This window comes from Pteropus medius, unplaced genomic scaffold, assembly GCF_902729225.1.
Source record: "Pteropus medius unplaced genomic scaffold, Ma_sr-lr_union100, whole genome shotgun sequence".
Classification (NCBI taxonomy): Eukaryota; Metazoa; Chordata; class Mammalia; order Chiroptera; family Pteropodidae; genus Pteropus; species Pteropus medius.
Window position 1 is genome coordinate 10991350 of NW_024349804.1, and position 21568 is coordinate 11012917.

Below are 21568 nucleotides of genomic sequence, written 5' to 3' on the forward strand. Positions count from 1 at the left end.
ACGCCGCCGGAAGCCGGAGGGCGAGTCCGGCGGGCCGAGGGGGCGTCGTCGCGATGGTTCCGCAGCACCAGGAGCCCGGCGAGCGGCGCTAAGGGACGGCGCGGTAGGTGAAGAGGAGGCGGGGCCGGGAGCGGCCGCCGAGGGTAAGGTGGCCACCGGGCCGGAAGGCCGGGCGAGCGAGGGCGGGCGCGTCCCGCGTCGTGGGAGCGGCCGGGACAGGAGGCTGGGCACCCGACAGCCAGGCAGCGCAGGCACCCGCGGTCGCCTCCGCGCCCCGGGCGCCGCGAGCGGTCGCGGAGAGCTGCGAGGTCGCGCGGGTGAACCGGCGACGGCGCCGCGGCTCAGGGACACGTGCAGCCTCCTGGGCCCCGCGCCCCCGCCGGCCTCCTGCTCCCCTCCCGAGCGCTGCCCGCGGGAGCCCGCCGGCCCCGCCCCGCCCCGCCCCGGCGTCCTGGCCCCCGGTCCCCGGCGTCGGGCGTGTGACCAGCACCACAGGCGCAGCCCGCCCAGCCTCCCCGCCGAGTACTGGGCGCCTCGGCCCGGCTTTTGCGGAGTGGCGGGAGCGGCAGCCCCGTTTCCTCGCGCGCCGGTAGCATTTCCCGAGCTGGTGGACGTGAAACCCTCGGCCCAGTGCCCGCCACCGAGTCGCTTAGCCGTCCTCCTCGCCCTTCAGACGGGGTCGGCGTACAGCGGCGGGCGGTCGCTAAGTGTTTATTGCATCAGGGAGCGAATGGCCGTTAGATGGAGTATGAACAAAGTATTCACGCACGGGAGCGAGCGGGTGGTCGGAAGGGGACGGCGTTGGGCCTGGAGTGGAAGGCGTACTGGTTTGCTGGGGCCACCATAACAAAATACCACAGACTGGGTGGCTCGAACACCATTTATTTTGTGACCGTTCTGGAAGTGGGAAGTCCAAGATCGGGGTGTCAGCGGGTTCGATTTCTTCTTAGGCTGCTCTCCTTGGCTTGTGGGTGTCCTTACGGGGTCTCTTCTGTGCCTGAGCATCCCTGGTGTCTGCCCAAATTTCCTCTTCTTATAAGGACATCAGTCAGATTGGATTAGGGTTTTGACTTAATTGGATTGGATTTTAAAACCTCTTTAAAGACCTGATCTCCAAACACAGTTACGTTCTGAGGTGCTGGGGCTTAGGGACTTGACATATGAATTTTGGGGAACACAGTTCAGCCCATAACAAGGAATTTACCTGAACGGACGAGAAGGGAAATATTTTCCAACAGAAGCGACACAGTGGCCACGAGGTTTGAAGGCGGGGCGGTCAAGGCAGGGCACTCTTCTGCATGTTTTTTTTTTCATTTGTTTCCCCTGAAAACTCAGGATGACCTCTCTTCACTCCTTCCCTGGCAAATCTGTGCCCCGACTTTTAGGTTTCAGCATAGATCTCTCTTCCTCAAGGAAGTTTTTCTCTGACCTTCCTCCCCGAAATTAATTTGTACTTCCTCCGTTTAATATCCCCAGTACAGTGGTACACTTGTTTCTGCCACTGCACTGTCACGTCATGAGTGAGCATATCTGAGTTGTTCACCATCGTACCCTCCGTGCCTGGCATGTAGCGGACACTCTGTAAAGTTAAGTGAATGATGGGAAAACTGAGCCGCAGCGTGCGGAGGGCAGGGAGCAGGTCTCACTCAGTTTATCACCATTCCATCCTCCCAGCGGGGTCTCGCATGGACTCGGCCCACAGTACCATTTAACCGAATTGGCTAGGGGTAGCATCATAGAGTCGGTGTAGAGCTATTCCTGACCACTGCTGGTCAGACTGTGGGCTTTAGAGTCAGATTCCCTGCGTTAAAGTTCCAGCTGTGCCCCTTGTTGTTTACCTGTTACTTATTAGCCTGTGACCGTCCTCTCTGTACCTGGTCAGGTTACCTATCGCTGTGCGACAGACTACCCAAACTTGCTGACTTAAAACTCTTTTATTTTAGCTCACATTTTTGTGGGTCAGGAATTCAGGCAGAGCTCTGCTGGGCAGTTCTTCAGCTCTACGTGACGTCGGCTGGTAGTGGTCGGTATTGAGCTTGCGGCCTGGAGAGCTCACTGTGCCTTTGCTCCCATATCTGGTACCTGGGAAAGGATGGCTGGAAGGCTAGGCCCACTGAGCCCTTCTCCCACTCCACGTCTTCTCTCCACGCGGGCGTCTTCCAGTCTTCCTGCCGATCCAGCCTTCCAGGGCCGGTGTTCCGGAAGGACGCAGGTGGGAGCTGTCAGCTCCTAGGGCCTGGGCCCAGAAATGGGCACAGATTTGCACCCTTACTTTCACCTGTTGTCTTGATTAAGGCCGAGGCTGCTCAGAATCAATGGGAGGAGTCAGAGAGCCTGCCTGCCTTTGGGAGCGGTGGCAAAGGTGGGGTGGGCATCTGAACTCTGCTCTCCTCATCTGAGGAGGGTAGTCGTTGTACCTGTCTTACAGTTAGTCTGGTAATGAAACGAGTTAACGCCTAAAGGGCTTACAATGGTGCCTGGTGGCATATAGGAAACATTTTGTAAGTATTTGTTGTTATTGCTACTTTCGTTAGGTGCATGATTCCTATTGTTGTTAGACGTAGGACACATAAGAAATAAAGGTCCCAGTTCTTTTTCAGAAGTTTTTATAAGGGAGGTATAGGATTAACATCATGAAGCAATTAGAGAATTGCACTAAATAATATAGATTATAATTTTTATAGTCAAAGTAAATTGTGGAATGGTTCATAATTTTGCATACCATCGTAACTCTCTGAGTCATTCCCAAGAAATTTTCCCTGTATCATTTCCATATAGCTAGAACATGTCTTTTGTAGATTCGGAATATTTGCTGCATTTTAACATTTAAGTCTATAGAGGAAGTGTTTGTGTTGTGTTTATAACATCCTTTTTCCCACAGGAGATAGCATAGCCTAAGAGTGTAGATCCCAGAGTTTAGGAACCAAAATTTAATTCCTGGCTTTAGAATGTAACCATTTTATGATCATGGGCAAGTTATTTAAACTTCCTGTTTTCTAATTCCCTCACTTGAAACATGGTGATAGGATTCATGTCGCATTGAGTTAGTGGACAATATGCTTAGCGCAGTGCCCAGCCTGCAGTAAACAGTCGGTAAATGAGAGCTGATAATAATAAACCAAGAAGGCTTTTCCTTTCAGGCAGCCAGCGGGGCAGTCACTTGGCAGTCACTTGGCAGTTCAGTATCTCCGAGGATTCAGCACTAGGGACAGTGCCCCGGCACCTGACACAGTGCTGCAGTGTTGCTCTTTATAGATGACGTCACCTCCCATCCTGGTTTTCTCTGAATCTACCCTGATCTCAGATCAGGAGATCGTGCCAGTCCCCCAAACACTGCGTACCAGAAACTAAGCCTTCCGTTAAGACATGGGGGATTGGAATAAGGTACAGAGCTGAGGCCGAGATGGCGGGGTTGAGTGTTGGAGATTCTAAGCTGAGGGATCACACGGTTGGAGGGGCTTAGTAAAATGTTGGACATTGGGAGCTGGTGGTTGAAGCTAAAGGGTCCAGTTTAGGACTTGTCTGCTTAGAGCAGGTGAAGGCCAAGAATAGATGCGATTGTCAAGGGAAAGAGAAGAGGACTCAGGTGCTGCATCTCAAGGGACATTGACATGTGGGGGTTCCCAGAGGAGGAAGTACAGGAGTGAGAGAAGCAGAAGCATCCTAGGGAAGGAGGAGTTCATGACGGAGGCAGCAGGAGTAAACAAAGCATTTTCGGGATGGCAAGTACGAGAACCAGAAGCTTTTGGGGCAAGAGCGAGGCAGAGGTGCGCAGTCCTCCCCGCTTCAGAAGCCCGGGTGCTTCCAATGCAGAAGCCGGGGCCCCATGCTCAGCTGACCGACCCGTGCTCTGGGCCAGGTCCAGAAATCTGCATTTTTAATAGGCTCTCCAGGATGCATTAGGGTAGCATTTGTTGACTACTTACCTGTGCCCCTTGCTATTCTCATTGTTCCCTTGGGCTGTCACATTTAATCTTAGTAACCTGTGAGATAGGATGAGGAAGGTAGGACATGGAGAAGTCATCTGCCCAAAGTCACATAGCCAGTGAGAGTGGGCTGGGCCTCCAGCGCTGGCCAGGAGCGCTGCTTGTTTGGGGAGCCGCGGGTAGTTTATTTTGGCGACACAACTGGGACTAAGAGGTTAGGGACTCCTTACTACCGCCGTTACTACCACTAGTAACGTTACTACCATTCCTTACTACCGCCGTTACTACCACTAGTAACGTTGCTACCATTCCTTACTACTGCCGTTACTACCACTAAGGGAAGTAGGGGCTAACGTTAAAAAGCTTAGATTTTGGTTTTGTGGTTTAGTGACTTCTTTTCACTGATGCTTATGCACTGAGAATGAGAGCAGATAAAGCAGGTAGTGGCCTCTCAGGTTTTTAGCATCCCAGACTGCCACGTTGCCTCCGTAGTCTCGTCCCAGCCTGATTGCATTTCTCCCTCGCCAGGCGCACCTCGGAGCTGGGGCAGGCTCGGTCCCAGGCCACTGCGGTAAAGCGAGTATCTCAGTAAAGCACGTGGCCATCTCTTTGCTGGTGGGGGTCATGCCTCCAGTTTGTAAAAACAGAACATCTGTGAAACACAGTAAAGTGGGGTGTGCCTGTGTTCCTCCATAAATCATCTCTTACTAGATCAAGCTCAGAACCCATGTCTTATCTGTGTGTTCAGTGTCTAGCTCAAGCTGTTTCCTTTAGTTGTATGTCCTGTACGTGTGTGTGTACGTGTGTGTGTGTGTGTGTGTGTAGTAGTGTGTGTGTGTTTCCTTCCTGGAATTGAGTGTCATAAGGGTGGGGACCTGACGTATTTCGATCATTGTTTTAGCCCTAGAACTGGCCAGTCTATAAATAGACGTCGCATGATGAAACTTTCTGTACCCTTGATGCCTCCCTGTCTCATTCCCAGCCCTGTCAGGGTTCTTGAAAGGGCCCACGAGGCCCTAGGTGACTCTCTGCTCACCCCTCCCACCCCACCCCCCGCCCCCGTCACCTGGCCTCACCACACCGCTGCTCGCTGGTGTTTCCACCCAGGTACCCACGGCCCCTGCGCTCACCCCCTTCAGTCTCTGCTACAGCAGTGCCTTAGCCGAGCGGCCGGGCGGGCCGGGCGAGTGGGCTCGCTGCCTTGTGATGCCGCTTCTATGGCTGTCTGGTGGTGGTAGTTCATTTTGACTTGTTTCTTGTCTCCCTAGATAGGCTTTCTTCAGTGCCCCATATACAAGTATCAATAAATATCGATTTGCTCTTTTCCAGTTGCTAACCTCATAAGTGTTGATATATGTGTGTGTTTTCAATGAAGCATTCCCAAGTAGAAACAAAAAAGCGCATGCAGTATCATCATGGTCGTGTTCCATGTTTGCACTGTCAGATGTGGTGACTAAGTATAAATGAAGTCATTAAGTTAAATGTCCAGTTCCTCGCTCACACTAGCCACGTCCCACGTGCTCAGTGGCCCCTGCGTTGAACAGTGTCCCTGTGGGACGCTTTGCCACCGCAGATGGTTCCGTCAGCAGCACGAGGTTCGTTCGTCTGTCTTTTAAACTGTTATGCCACAGAATCACGGCCGTAAACTACACATCAGCCAGCAGGTGTCGGTGCCGTTCGGTTTCCAGTCGTGCCGCTGAGTGTCACCGTTTGTCCACGTTCTTTGCCACAGGTCCCCTGAGTGGTCGAGCATGGACCCAGTCGCTACACACAGCTGCCACCTCCTCCAGCAGCTGCACGAGCAGCGCATTCAAGGCCTGCTTTGTGACTGTATGTTGGTGGTGAAAGGCGTCTGCTTTAAAGCACATAAGAATGTTCTAGCAGCATTCAGTCAGTATTTTAGGTACGTATTTTAGACTTTCTTCTTCTAATTTTACGGAGAGAAAGCTCTCCTAGCATGGACATGTTTCGACTAAATTTTATTTTCTCCACAAATTTCACTCTTGTTCTGTAGTGCATTGTGGGATTTTTGCTTTTGTATTTACTGTAATCTGAGTGGAAAAGAGCCTTTTAACTAAAATACATTTGGGGCAATGGAAAGCATTTTGATACTTTGATTATAATCATTCTAATTAATGTCTGTCTTCTGTATATATTTCTTATTCTTTTAGGATAAAAAGATTGAGAAATAAAATTCCTGATAAGAACGTCTCTGTAATAAATCAGAGAGGGGAAGCGTCTTATATGCTACTTTGTGTTTTCTTTAAACATTTTAGTTTTTGTTTCTCCTTTGGCTCTTCCAAGGAAACAGGTTTGAACTCAGTGTACTTATCCCCATCATCACGTTTGCCTGCGTGAAAGATTTATTTACAAATAGTAATATCATGAATAGTACTTCTGTTATTTTATCATTAGAGGTAAGTGTTCTACATGCATTTTCTGATGAGCGAGATCTCTCTCTCTCCAGCCCTGCAGCTTCCTCTTTTTAGTACCGTTTTCCCCTCCTGGAATGCGTACTGTTTTCCCGCTCCAGTGAGCACTGCCCGGAACAGGGTCTGCTCTTTCCCGGATGATCCCGGCTCACCGGGCTCCATCCCAGCCTCTGCACAGGCCGCCAGCACACGCTGTGCCGGCTCAGCTCGCGAAGGCTGGCGACACCGCTGTCTGTGTGCACAGTGGTCCACACTCGGGCGTGGCCTGCTGCTTCTGTCTTCCCAGGGCAGCGGGCTTGGCTCTTGTGATACCTTGGCCGTTTTGAGTTTTCCCCACCCCACTTCTAGTTTGTACTTTCCTGGAGAAAGAACAGAACTAAAGGCTGTTTTGGGGAAGCAGGTGACTACATCTGATAAAATGTCCTCGACAAACCTGCAAGACAACTTTCCTTCCTCAGCTTGGTGTTTTTGCAGAGTACAGACTCCTCCACCTATGAATCTGACGTGTGCCCAGAGTAAAGCGTGTGGCCTTTCTGGTGCCTTTTTTCCTTCATTAACTCGTGGGGCTTTTCTCACTGCTGATTTATGGGCTGTTGGGTTGCTGAAAAACAACCTCGGACAGCTAGATAAATTACTGGTTACAAAATGAGTGTGTATCAGGTCCCTAGAGTACTCACATTCATAGAGACAGACTGGGATGGTGGCCGCCAGGGGGCGGACTGGGACTGGGGGGGGCACGGGTGGGTGGGGGTCACTGTTGAATGCGGACAGAGTTTCTGTTTGGGATGATGAAAAGTTCTGAAAATGGACAGTGGTGACGGTCATACAAGAAGGAGAATGTACTTAATGCCACCGAATTTACCATTCAAACCGTAGTTAAGTGTTTAACATTATGTATATTTTACCACAATTAAAAAATTAAAATGAGTGTATTATCAAGGATTGGTTTATGATAGCTATTTTTATTTTTAGACTTTTTTAAGGCACTTCAATATGGAAATATCTTTGTGTTTTATGGCCTGAAATCTATAATTTGTCAGACTAAATATGAATACTGAACCATGTGTCCTTTAGTTTTCTAAATGTAAATGCAATTAATAATATGTATGAGTAATTACATTTTAACAAAGCAATGAATATGTTTTAAAATTTTACTTTGAGAATTACTTGGAAGTTTAGATATTCAACACTAATTCATCTGAATTGTTTTATCGAGTGGCTTGCCAAATTTTTTAAAGGATTAGAGCATATTTAACACCTTGGCATTTATTAATGATAGTTATAGCATTCGTAAGAAAAAGTAGTTGGCACGTGTGAATCGTTAGCATCTTCTCTTTCCCAGGAGCCTCTTTCAGAACTCGTCAGGCCAGAAGACCGACATCTTCCACTTGGATATTAAAAACGTGAGCGGCATCGGGCAGATCCTGGACTTTATGTACACGTCCCGTCTGGATCTCAGCCAGGACAACGTGCAAGTGATGCTGGACATCGCACAGTGTCTGCAGGTTCAGAACGTTCTGAATCTGTGCCATGCCTTTTTAAAGTCGGCCGCCGCGGACCAGCCACCCGACACGCCTTGTAACAGCACTTTCCCCCTGCAGAGCGCCCTGGCTCCTGACGCTGACTGTGTCATAACTGAAAGCTGCTCTCCTCACTTACTGCAGGAGTGTCCGGCCGGCGTTCAGCACGGTAAAGTCTTGGGGGAGTCACACTGTCAGGCGCCACCGTCAGTTAACGTCCACCACCCTACAGGCGAAACAGCAAAACAAGCCGCCGACCCCGTAGACGGCAGCTGCGCGGACCTGCCTTGCAGACAGCCAGACTACTACTACAAACTCAGAAACCTGTACAGTAAGCAGTACTGTAAGCAGGCCTCACGTCCGGGTCCCGAGAGGAGGCTGGAGCAGCCTTTCGCGCTCGGCACGCCCGCGGACCCCGCCGCCGTGGGAAAGCAGCCTTGCGCCGTCGGTCGATCTGAGTGTGCCCCGGACCCCGAGTCACACAGCCTGTGCCAACCACCCGCCAAACAGATGAGGCTCAAGAAGGCCATTCACCTGAAGAAGCTCAATTTCCTGAAGTCACAGAAATCCACAGAGCAGACGTCGGAAACCAAGTCGGATGACGGCTTAACAAAGAGGACTGAACCTGCCGGCGAAAACACTGTCGAGAAAGCTGGCAGCCCGAGAGCCGAAGAAAAAGAAAGTGAAGACTTTGTCAGTTCTGAGAATTTTAATTGCATTAGTGAGACGGAGAGGCCCGAAGACCCTGTGGCACTAGAAGACCGGTCCCCGACGCTTCAGTCACAGAAACAATATGCGTGCGAATTGTGCGGGAAACCTTTTAAACACCCGAGCAACCTGGAGCTTCACAAACGGTCTCATACAGGTACACTGATTCAGTACCCGCAGGCAGAAGGAGAGGAAATAATGCAGACGGTCCGACGCTCCTGCCTGCTCCTGTTTTTGTAAGAAGTTTTGCCATCGCTTCATGATGTATGTCATTGATATTTACCAAAAAAAAAAAATCAAGGTGCATTAGCGACTTTTTATTTTATATTTTTGGTGATGCTGCTTAATCATTTCAAAGTTCTAGAGATGCTTTTATGGAGCCAATTTAGAAAGATGTCACCCTTTTCTTTTTTACTCAAATTATGGGCTTACATGATGAACTTTCCATCTCTAAAGAAGTATAGTAAATTATTTTGCTGCATTGAAAATTTCAAATTAATTCTAAAACAGATAAGCTGTATTCAGTTGTCTTTTTAGAATTAGATTAAGTGTCTTCTTTCAAAGCATAATGTAGGGTAATTTGAGTAATTCAAAAAGTTCTCTGGAAAGTAATTTGAATATCAGATTTTAAAAATTGATTTGAGAAGTAAGCTTTTTAATAAAGATTAGCTTTAACCATTTGATATTTTCAAATGAAAATGCTTCCATTTTGAACATTGAATTTTCAGAGTTTTAGTACCTTAATTTGTACCTCCTCCCATTTAAAGAAAGTTCATTTTTTTCCGGAAGCTTTTTAAAAAGTATTATGCACTACATATGTTTTGTTATACAATATTTATATGTTACATATTACACAATTACTTACACAGTTCTTACATGTTACTTTCTTTCCTGCACTTAAACAAGATGCCTCTAATACACATTATGACTGAATGGCAGTTGTCTTATAGACATGAGAAGCGGTGTGCTGCAGGATGCTTCCAAAATAACCGCTTTGAAAGTGCTCGTGTAACTGCAGTTACGGCTGTGATGTCCGTTATGGCTTTGATTTCTAGTTTGCCTAGGTGTTTACCATCCATACTCATTGTTAAGATGACTAAATGTTTATGAAAGCCCTCGATAAATTATAATGTATTTGAATATAAAGTGCTCTCATTATTATTACTAGTAGTTCAGAATTACTCCATATGGAGGCAGTATCATCGACTCAGTTTTGCCTTGAAAAAAACTTAATTTAGGTCATTCTGCTTGCTTAAATCTCTTAGAGCCTAATGACCACTATCACTTTTATTTGAGAAAGTTATCTGTTGAGCTTTAAAGCCCTTTCGGGTCCTCTGTTAAGGGGCTGAGGGGTCCTGAGAGCAAACAGATCGAGAGCCACTGGAGCAGGGCTGTTAACTTCGGCCACCTGTGAGCCTCGTAGCTGGCGACCTCTGTTTTCAGGCTCTCATATCTCATAATGGGGGCTTCAACTTACATTCTCATTATCCTGATGGTTTCAGATGTAAACATTGTCCCAAAATACAGAATTAATATGCTCATAACTATTCAGAGCCAAAAGCTTCCCGCCCACCCCATCCTTGAGGAAGCCATTAAACAGTTTCAGGAAAAGATCAAAATAAAAGCGTCCTGGCAGGAGCCCAGAAAGCTCGCAAGCCCCAGCAGGACAGGACGAAGGGAAACATGGTGTTGCTTTTTAAAGAGAATCTTAACGAAGCCACTCGTGTGAGGTAATGGGAGAATGGAATCCTTGGTCTTCCACGAGTCTGTGTACTGGAGTTGTCTGTATTAAAGGCGGTGCCTCGATGTATACTTTTAAAGTATCATTTTCTAGAGACCATAATCAGGCCGCCATGGCTTCTTTGTAGTAGAGTTCCATTCTCTGCAGCCTAGTCTGTACTCAGACGTCATTTTTCAGTTCCTAAAGGCAGAGGTGGCTAAGAAGCCAGCAGGGGACACATCTCCCAGCACGACACCTGTTTTTCATTGGCATGTTCAGCCGAGGCTGAGAGGGAGGGGAAGGGGGCCCCACGCTGTTGGGGGCTGGCCCTGTTCACAGCTGGTGGGTGCGAATGGGCCCTGGCCTAGTGCAGGAGTGGGCGGAAGGACAGGTGAGCAAGTTTGTGCCGTTTAGCACAAAAACTCACATTTGATTTTCAACCAAACAGACTGTTCAAAACCCAGGGAGGGTCTGAATGCAGCTAAATAAGTTTGACTTCAACATAGGTTTATATTTGGAGAACAATTTGATTTTTCGGAAAAAAGTAACTAGATTTCAATTTGATCATCTCCGCCTGTCATGTAAGGGTGATGGTGACGATGACGAGGATGTGGAGTCCCCGTGCCCGCGCCCCTACGATGAACGCAATGCTCTGCTGGGAATGGTGGGACACAGGAGATGGTGTAAATAAACACTGTAAACAATTACTGTGCAAGTAATAAGAATGATTTTACAAGTTGTTTTGTTTTGTTTTAGGTGAGAAACCTTTTGAATGTAACATTTGTGGGAAACATTTCTCTCAGGTGGGAATACTCTTATTTATTGTTAATAATTGGAAACCTGAAACCCAGTGTTGAGTCTTATGACAAACAAGACAGTTTTGGCGTCGTGAGAGAGGCCTCTGAGGATATGTGTAACTTAAAAGACTTCAGACTAGATCAGGAGAAAACGATTTTCAAGAAAACAAATTTCTAGTTTACTGGAAAAAAATACCATTTTTAAGAAGCACGTGCGCTCTCACAGTTAACTGCCCGCAGGACGGGTCCCATCCTTCTCTTCCATGAATGAAGTGGACCGTTTGAACGTGCTCCGGAGGCTGCTCGTGATGCGGGGCTGCATCCGAGGCAAACGTCTCTTACTCTAGGTGGGGCCGTAGATGTTAGGCCGTCGGAAAACAGACCAAACAACGTTCATTTCCCACTCTCACTGTCATTTAGCGGCCCTTACTGTCATTTAGCGGCCAACGGGTACCGACCCTCTCATCCAGCCAGTGTTTGTCCCCTGCTGTGGGCTGTCCGGTGAGCTGGGCGCTAGGCCTAGAGGAGCCTGGGGAGTTAATGTTTCAGAGGAAGTTCTGAACAGAGGTTTGTGGGAACCTACTTTTCCCTCTGACACACAAGGTGACCGGTCACCTGCCCTGAGCGGGGCCCCGGCACTCCAGGAGTAGACGGGACAGAAGCTGGTCGCGGGGCAGGCGCACAGTCCTGCAAGGAACCGGTCACCATCCAGGCGCTTACACAACACGGTGGAGCCCAGAGCGGCGGACCCGTGCCAATGCTGTCTCGCTGGGGCAGGGCCTTTCGGGCCAGGCCCAGATCAGGAGTAGGGACCTGGGGTCTGCCGAGAGCGGGAGCCGGGCTCCGCTGAGCATAGAGCAGCGCCGTCTCGGGCAAGTTCCCGCAGAGCCACCGCCTTCATTCCCGGCATCCAGACCCCCAGCCCTAATGGCTTTCACCCGTCCCGCGCCCTGCCGCATACTCACCATGTTTTGTCAGTGTGGGCGGGGGCCATGCCTGACTCAGCATCCAGGGGACCGCCTAGCAGCTCTGAGCGGTCAGCAGGGCGATAGCTGAGCGAGCTGGGCATCTGTCTAGCTGGCAGTCTACGGCATGCCAGCTTAGCTGGCGTCAGAGCCAGACCGTTTGGTTTGAGTCTGCCTCTGGCTTATATTCTGTGACCTTGGCAAACGACTTAACCTCTTGGCACTTCAGCCTCCTTATCTTAAAACAAGGATGTCAAGATGGTTGATGGAGTAGAGTGTGTGAGATTAAGTACTTGTAAAAGAGCCTCAGGAAGCGTGGCCTCCTCGCCTGTTGCAGGCACCTCCTTTGTCCCCTCGGGCTCTGCTCCTGCAGGCCTGTGTTCCACCCGCACCCTCAGCACACTCACCGTTTTAGTCTTTTGTGATGTGGGAAAGCTAGGCCTGGATGAATGACCGATAGTGGTTAACAGTCACAACTTCTGTAAATGTCTGTGGTTACAGTGGATTGGGCTTCATTTTAATAATTCTTAAAATAGGGGTATTATTACCTCAGGGGACTATTAGGCGGATTAAATGAAAAATGGACCAGAAAGCCCTGTATACATGTGAACTGAGGTGACGATTTACATTCTGTCCCCTGCTCGGAGCCCTTCTGTGCTCTTCGTTGCTAACCCAGGGACGTGAAACCAGATGCCTGAGCGTCTGGCCGCCTTCGGCCTCTTCCCTGCACTGCCCCCGGGCCCACCCTCGGGGGGTCGGGGGGGCGTTTTTAGTATGGCATTTTTTGCTGTGCAGCTGAGGTCAGGGACTAGGGCTTCAGACCCCGCCCTGCATTCTCCCTGAGTCGCCCATGGCCCCCTGTCTGACAGACACTATGGAAACCCTCCTCCCTCAGTGTCTGGTTTTCGTCAGATTTTTATGAATATAGAGTTGTGTGTCATGGTTTTCAGATGTATATTGCTGTCTTATTTCATAGTGAAATCGTAAAATTTTTGTGAGCCAAGACTCTTAAAAAACTCATTCAGTGTGTGTTTGTTGCAAGCCCACAGCGTCCAAGGGGCTCTGCCATGTGCTGGGGGACAAAGATGAATAAGGCTTTGAGGAGCCTAATGTTTAGAGGAGGAAACAGTCCTATAAACAACAAAGTACGACAAAATGTTGTACCGTGATGGAAACATGCACAGGGGACAGTATGGGAAAGAGCGAGAGTAGTCATTTCTGCGGGAAAGGGGTGTTCGGGATGGGGACATAAATGGAGTAAGAGATTGCTCAGGGGAGCCCCGAAGACAGGTGCGCGTTGGCTACACCTGGAAGTAGGTAGGCAGGGAGAGCAGCCATCTCATTACGTAACAGAGATAACTTAGTCACGCCCACCTACCCTTCCCCTGCCGACATCCCTCATGAGGAACTGGAGTAAGTGTTTGTGGTCGCCTGGATCCGAGTGCTCTCTGCAGATGCCAGAGTGTTCGGTGGAAGTGAGTTTGTAAATATTTTCCCTTCTGGGAAATTCAAAGGTTTGAAAACAGTTTTATCAATAAGAATTGGTCTTTTATGCTGTTTGCTCAATTTAGTATTTAATGCAATTAGTCTTTTAAACAAGTTAACCACAACCTTAATAATCAGTCGGAAGGCAGAATGAGACATCGACTCTAAATAACTACTATGATCCTAGATCGCGACCACAGAATATACGTGGATTAATATAATTTCAAACATCATCTGCCCAGATCTCAGGAAGTAAGAGTCATGCCATACTTTAGAGCAGTGGCCCCCAACCTTGGTGGCAGCAGGGGCTGGTGCTCCTATGAGAATCTGAAGCCTGATGATCGCCACTTACCTCCTGCTGTGCGTGCGGGGGGGAGCGGGGTGTGCTTTTTATAATACTTATTAGACTAATATGGTCCCTTTATCTGGGGAAAAGTTAATTATTTTCATTATACATTTCCACTATTAACTAAGGAAACATTAAAAAATTATTTACATATCGCTTATTATAATATCGAGTGAAAGACTATTTGATTGTATTTGCTTGGGAAACTAATTGTTACACTTAAAAAGGAAAAACGCAGCTTTGTTAAGAAAATTCAAAGACTGAATTTCAATGATAATACATAGTTTACAAAATAGCTCAAAACGAGGGAATCGTTAAATAACTGATGAGCTTTTCTGAAATTTGGAAGGGACCGATTTGAAACAGTCAGGGCTGCATTATCTTAACTCCAGGGAGCCGTTTCCGGAATGGCGGAGAGACCGTTTGTCACGCGGAGTGTGCGGAGTGTTCCGTACAAGCTCGTTTATTCACAGAAACGTGCATGCGCTCAGGCCTCCCCTCTTGTAGGGTGATAGTTCAGCCTCACTCAGACCAATATTAATTTCTGGGCTGGCCCTATTCCTGGAGCCACCACTTTACCTGAACCTGTTTTTCACCTAGAGAGTGGAGATGGTAATACCAGTTGCTAAGGGTAACTTGGTAATGTGTGTAAAGGCCTGGGGAGACCAGACCTGTATTGCTATTGGCATTTGTTACTTTATTATTGTTATTCATAGCCATTCTATTAAAAGCTGAGTATTTCCCAATATTTTGCCAACTTCTTTCTCTTTGGTTATCTAAACTAAACCTGAGTTTTTTTCTAAGCCACGTTTGTCATATTCTAAAAGGTAGAATCTAATGCAGTGTTTCCCAGAGTCCAATAGACACAAAGACTCACCCATGTTCTATAGCATAAAACACCTGTACATTTCCACTTCACACCCATCTTCAAACCTACAACCACGAACTACTTTTGCATTTTATTTTAGACATTCGCAGGTTTACAAAGCCAAGTTTATTACTTGGGTATTACTGTTTGTTCTCCCTTTTTGGCTTATTTTGTGCGTATTGCCTGTGTATCATTAGTCTTGGGGTATTTGCTCATTTCAGGGTTTTTTTTTAACAGATACTCTGAAAAGTTGAGTATGGGAAATGACAGTTTGGGACTATTAATTTACAGCAACGGAAGCTTTTGTTTCCAAAGCCTAATCTGAACCATTGGACGGGAGCTTTTTTAATGCCTGAGGCATTTGCAGTCTGTTTCACTGTACTTTAGGCAATTTAATATCAACTTCCTATTAGTACACGGAAGTCGGTTTTATGATCTCCATTTAAATCAGTTATTCTTTATGTCACAAATTGGGACATAAAGGCCCTGCAATGGAGTGACTGCTGTGACTCTCCTGATTTGCATTTGTGCACAAGCCTGGCAGGCAGACCGGCTGTACCACCAGAGAACATACCGTTTGGAAATGTCTTATCTTCTATATGAACAAAAGTGTGTTTTTCAGGAAGAAACAATATGAAATAACCACGTGCAAGTGCTATTTTTTTTTTTCAAACGATGCTTCCATATAGAGGGTTGAAGTTAAGAAATATATAAAATAATACATCAGGGTCTGTTTAACATACAAGCTTAGCGGCCACCACAGCAGCCTGCACAGTGTGTCGGCCGTGTCAGAGAGCAGCGGCACAGGGCCCGCCTGAGACGGGACAGGCCAGGGGCTCAGGTGCGGCCCTCTGCTCCGAGCAGACTTGAGACGCTGGGCGGGGGCCCCTTGCCAGGTAGAATTGGGCCTTGACCTCCTTACACGCACCTGGCTCCCTTGGAGTTGTCTTCACTTGGAAGTTGGACTGGGAACCTGGCTAAATCTGTCGGTTTTCCGTTTGAATGTAAATAACTTTTTTTAAAAAAGCACACCTTCCGTCACTGATATGCTTTTTCTTCTGCTTTCCTTGCAGGCGGGTAACCTGCAGACTCACTTACGTCGGCACTCCGGTGAAAAACCGTACATCTGCGAGATCTGCGGAAAGAGGTCAGTGCTGGGCCGGGGCGTCGTCCCCGGGGAGCAGCTCGTGCTCGGCTCCCTTGGAAAAGCAGGGTTGTCTGCGGCTGTGGCTCCGCACAGGCCGCATGGAGGCTCGCTCTACCCGAGGAGCACAGGCCAAGCCCTGCCCCCCGCGGGGCCTGTCCTGTGACACGTGAGACTAACTAAAAGAAAAGGACATTAATTACAAGAAATAGAATCTAGGACGGGAAGGGGATTTTACACGAAACAAAATTATCTTATACTAAAATTTCCATTCTTTCCAAAAATGGCTATTAAAATAGATGAATGCCCCACGGAGGTGCCTGTCAGTGGAGAAAGTGAGCCTCGCAGCCTGAGTGCGCAGACTTCAGCAGAGGGGGGGGCAGAAAGTGCCCCAGCCCTGCACCCACACGGGGCTGTGGGCGTCAGCAGCAGGAGGACAGGGCCAAGCCCGAGGGCTCTGTAGGGTTTGGACGTGGGAAGTAAGAATCGGCTTGGTGGCAGTGTTCTGGAGGTGGAACGCAGCGTGAGGACATCGTCCGTCCTCCACGCAGCAGGCCCGCCCCGTTTCCCCCCCACACACTGGGATCATTTACCAGGAGCCCAGCTACTCTGCTTACTTACCTGTCGTTCATTCACCGTGTATTAGACACCTACGACTGTGTGCTCGGAGCTGTGATGGGGACATAAGCATTAACAATGTAAATCCTCTGCCTCTGAAACGTTTATATTCGAGTCTAGGGGAAGAGATGGCCACAGAGACCATCAGCGTTCTCTGATGCAGGACGCCACACGTGCTCTGGGAACATCAGGGGGAGGAGCCAGTTTCGATTCAGTTCCAAGAAAACAGTTGTCTGCAGATGGTAGAAAAAAAAGAAAGAAAAGTGACCCAGCTTAGCGTGACTCCCTTCCCGCTGTCGCTACCTGAACGCCGGAGGCCGGGCTCAGTGCCCAGGGGTCGCCTGCTGCTCATTTCAGGTGGCTCCTGGCATAAGCCCCCGCTGCTTCAGATGATGCCACTTCTGGTCCCGAATGTCTTGTTTTGCGTGGTGTTTTAAATGGGAAGCTTTTGAACTTTATTTAAAAGAAAGGCATGCAGTGGGGAGAGGGGTGGAAACCGCGAGGCGTGCGTTCACACCCTCATCGCTGCAGCATCTGCCCCGAAAGCACAGCATGTCGTTGTCCTGTCAAGGGCGGCGGAAAGCAAAGAGCCCGGCTCCCCGACCCCAGGGCCCGGTGGGTTCCTGCCTGGGCCGAGCTAGTGCCTGTCTGGTGGGGGAGGGGGTGGTTAACGCAATCAGGTGGAAAAGTGTCAGAAAGTACAATGCTGGTAGTATTCTCTACTTTCCTGTTCAAAAGAGGAAAGAAGTAAAGATTTTTTAAAATGCATATTTGGAATGAAATCAGCCACTTCTGCTTCCGTGCCGAAGGGACGTCGGGGCGTGGCTTGCCGTTCCGAGGATCTGCAGTGAGTGGAAAGGCTGCTGACTGCGTTTCCCACTCACGTTGCAGGTTTGCGGCCTCTGGCGATGTCCAGCGTCACATCATCATCCACTCGGGAGAGAAGCCACACTTGTGTGACATCTGCGGCCGAGGTAAAGCTGTTTCCCTTTTGCTCTCGAATGGTGCGGATGGGCCTGTCCTTAGCTGAACAGCCGTCTGGCCCCTGCAGGGTTCAGTAACTTCAGTAACCTGAAGGAGCACAAGAAGACGCACACGGCCGAGAAGGTCTTCACCTGCGATGAGTGCGGCAAGTCCTTCAACATGCAGAGGAAGCTGGTCAAGCACCGCGTGCGGCACACGGGCGAGCGGCCCTACAGCTGTTCCGCCTGCGGTGAGTTTCCCACCCACACACCAGCTGGTCCCTAGTCCTCCCGGGGCGGGCGGGCGCCCGTCTGCTTGGGCGTCTCGGGTAAACCGTCCCTTTCCTCGCAGGTGACACGGGAGCCATCCTGTTTCCTTACCTCGTCACGCAGTCCTCACTCTGTCACTCCTGCGTTTATGTGCCAGACATTCACTGAGGGCCTTTGAGGCCCAGACCTGGCCTCGGGTGCTCCAGGTGCCCGGATGGCTGAGGCGGAGTCCAGGGGCCGTGCGCTGCTGGTCCGGGTCGGTGGGCGTGGGCCGTTGTGGGTGTAGGAGAGCCTGGTGTGCAGCCCCAGGTGCTCGAGCACAGGGCGCGGGGGCTGCCGGCTATCACCCTGCTGGAGCATCGGGAGCACGCGACGGGGTCGGGAGAGGGCTTCTTGACATTGTGTGTTATGAAGCCAGGGTGACTTCTGTGGGCGTTTGACACAGCAGAGTCCTCAAGGAAGCCGAGGGATGCTAACAGCCCCCAGTTTCAAAGTACTTTATTGCACGGACAAGGAAACCGAGTGAAGTCACCTGTTACCTGTCATCGCAGTGTTCCGGTCTCTAAAGAATGTGTGCGTACCTGTGACGAGTACTTGACAGTGTCAATAGAATTGACGTTGGATGAGTGAGGAACCATTTTTTATGGTTTCTTGTTTAGAACAAATGGGGGAAACACTCAGAGTTCAGCTGTGGGAAGCCTGGAATGGGGGCGCTGTTCAGGAGGCTCATTCTAATTGCGATCGGTGTCTAACATAGCACAGGACTTCTGGGTGTAAACGGAAGACAACTCTGTTTTCATCACTCACTTAAACTGTACACAGACCGCCTGGATACAAACTTGGGCAACTCCACGTTATTCCTATCACTCTTAAAAAATAAAATTGCATCACTTTAAGTCACGAATGCAGTCTCAAATCACTAATATAAAATGTCGGTTCCAAATTATAACCGTCAGCTTGATTTAAGGTTAAATTTTCTCTTCGCACCATAGCTAGGACTGTCGCTAAGACCCTTGTGGAGAAGGGAGCGAGGTGGGGCTCTCTCTTGCGCAGCCCACGCTGCCCCCTCCCCACCCCACTGACTGTGGTTTCCGACCCTGACAGGTCGGCTTGGGGAGGAGGGGGAGAGAAAGGGAGCTAGGATGTTGTTTAAAAATTGTGAACCCACCACATAAGAATGTTCTTGCAGTCTACGGCCACGCCACCCTGAACAACCCCGATCCCATCTGATCTCAGAAGCTAAGCAGGGTCGGGCCTGGTTTGTACTTGGATGGGAGACCACCCAGGAAGACCAGGTGCTGTAGGCGGAAAAGAACGTTCTTGCTCCCTTCCTGCTGGTGGGGACGTGTGTCGACCCGAGGGAGAGCGAACGCCTCCCTCGCTCCTCTCTGTGGGAACTCTGCTTGCTATGAGTAAAATTCGTACATATTAAGAACCCTAAAAACGGTTTTTCCCTTCTGCCCAGTAATTTCACTATTGAGAATTTATTGTACAGAAAGAATGAAAAAGATGTCAACTGAGCATCAGGTATAGTAGCAAACAGGTAGAAGCAGCCCAAATGTGCATCAACAGGGGAATAGTTATGAAGCTTCTGATCCATAAAATACCACAATCTGAATAAAATGTGTCGTAAAAACAATACAGCAAACTGCAGAAACGCTTGCCGTGGTGTCGAGTGAGGGCAGCGGAGTTTGCCATTGGGCACCGTGTAGAAGCGAAAACACAGAAAGGTTGCTTTGGTGTGTTTCAGTCTTTCGTATGTGGAAATGTGAAAATAATGAGATCGGAGCCACTTTAAAATGGAGCGGGAGCTGCCTTGCAGGCTTAGGCCTCAAATCTTTGGAATGTTAAAACAAGGCAAAGTAACCTTGGGACAGGACTTAAAGTAACATTGTGTCCCAAAGCACTGTTTGCAAAGATAACGAGAAAGCAGATGTTATGGCTACTGGACCGAAAATTAAAAACGTTAGAATTAGCGTCACTATGTGATGTTATCTGCGCCGACAGCAACGGCTTCCCTCTGCGGATGTGCCGCTCCCCCTTCTCCTCACACGCCCCTCGCCTTGGCCTCCTGATCGGAACACTGGGCCTCCGCCTGAGTCAGTGCCTCCCAAATAGCTTTTCTTTTTTATCTCAAATAAATGTTTGTTGCCTCTCACTTTAAAAGGCCCTTTATTTCTAGGTTACCAGAAAACAAAAAAGTGACCAAAATTTAACCCATGGGCACTGACATCTACTTTTGTTCAAAGGCTTTTATCAGATAGCCCAGGTTGCTGGACTAGCTGAGTTCAGACTGAGTTCAGACGGAGTGGCTTACGGGTAGGGGAGAGGTTCTAAATACATGTGCACATGGTTGTGCCTTTTGTCCTCAGTCCTTGGAAGACGTTATGACTTTTATAAGGTCACGTACTGATTTTTCTCTTCTGTTCTTCCCTGCTCTAATCGTGGAAACGTCCACCTCGATCACGTACATACACAGAGAAAGGAAATGGAACCAGGAGAAATGTGTGTAAAATTATGTTGAAAGCTGACCACATAAGTGCCTTCAGAAAAGATGTTTCTAAATCATAGATTGGCCGTGTCATTTTTACGGAAGAGTAAACAGCTGACAGGGGTTCCCAGCACGCACAGTTGGCTGGGAGGCTGGGCCGAGATGCCCCGGCCCAGAGGCTGCAGGACTGGGCGGGGGGTGCTGCTGGCAGGCGGCGGGGCTGGACTCAGCTCCGGGAGAGCCAGCCGCGCAGGGTCGAGAAGGGGCGGCCCCCCAGCATGCCCGCTTCTGAAATGGGCCCTGTTCCTTTCCCAGGAAAATGCTTCGGGGGCTCAGGCGACCTCCGCAGGCACGTGCGCACGCACACTGGGGAGAAGCCGTACACGTGCGAGATCTGCAGCAAGTGCTTCACGCGCTCGGCCGTGCTGCGGCGGCACAGGACGATGCACTGCAGGGCGGGCGATGACGGCCAGGACGCCCTGGCCGAGCTCGCCCAGGCCATCGAGACCTCCGACCTCGAGAAGTCGCAGAGCTCCGATTCGTTTTCGCAAGACGTGGCCGTGACGCTGATGCCCGTGTCCGTTAAGCTCCCCGGCCACCCAGTGGAAGAGTCAGTGACAGAATTTGAGGACCACGCTGCCGGCTCCTACTGCAAGTTCCGGTCCGCGGCTCAGCCCCAGGGCGTCAGTGACCAGGACAAGCTCCGCCTGGACCCTGGCAAACTCGCCAAGGCCCAGGGTCAGCACGGGCAGCAGCAGGCCTTCGGCTACGCGGCCCTGGACGCCTCCCCCAGCCACGGGCCGCTGCCGGCCGACGGCATGTCTGGGACCCGCTCGTCTCTGGCCGCGTTGGACAATCACTGCGGCGACCCCCTGGGCAGCCGGGCGTCGGCCACAGCTTACAGGAACTCGGAAGGTCAGTTTTTCTCCAGCATGACCCTCTGGGGGCTAGCGATGAAGACGCTGCAGAATGAAAACGAGCTGGACCAGTGAAGCCCGCCCCGGTGCCGGCTCTGAGCCGGGCGCGGCAGCCAGGAGACGGCCGCTCCCGGGGCCCCTAAGCCCCCAGGGACACTCGGACCGTGCCCCTCCTGACCTGCTGATCACTGGAAGCCCCCGAGCCCAGGGTTTGGGAGCGAGGCCTGCGGGCCCACCGTGGACAGACGCCAGAGTGGGGGGTCTCATGTCACAGTAGCCGGAGGCTTGAGAAACCAGCCCGCTGACTTCAGCTGGCATGACGCCCAGTGGACTTTGGGTCAACGACTGTACATTTTGGTCATGTTAAAGGGAAAATATATATATGATAATACAAATATT

The 21568-nt window shown here is 49.8% G+C and overlaps 1 protein-coding gene and 1 pseudogene across 6 annotated transcripts; both read left to right on the forward strand.

Moving 5' to 3' along the window:
- Positions 1 to 20: 20 nt before the first annotated feature.
- ZBTB49 (zinc finger and BTB domain containing 49) lies at positions 21 to 21566 on the forward strand. Of its 6 annotated transcripts, none has more exons than XM_039838191.1 (8): positions 21 to 103; positions 5659 to 5829; positions 7701 to 8743; positions 11063 to 11109; positions 15841 to 15914; positions 17421 to 17503; positions 17581 to 17742; positions 20568 to 21566. In XM_039838191.1, the coding sequence occupies exons 2-8, from the start codon at positions 5678 to 5680 to the stop codon at positions 21242 to 21244; spliced, it is 2238 nt and encodes a 745-aa protein (XP_039694125.1). In that variant the 5' UTR covers positions 21 to 103; positions 5659 to 5677; the 3' UTR covers positions 21245 to 21566. The 6 variants fall into 6 exon arrangements, with proteins under 6 accessions (XP_039694125.1, XP_039694122.1, XP_039694123.1 ...); XM_039838188.1 differs by having other exon boundaries at positions 29 to 143; XM_039838189.1 differs by lacking the exon at positions 21 to 103 and adding an exon at positions 502 to 5521.
- On the forward strand, positions 18950 to 19068 carry LOC120583016 (uncharacterized; annotated as a pseudogene).
- Positions 21567 to 21568: the final 2 nt, after the last annotated feature.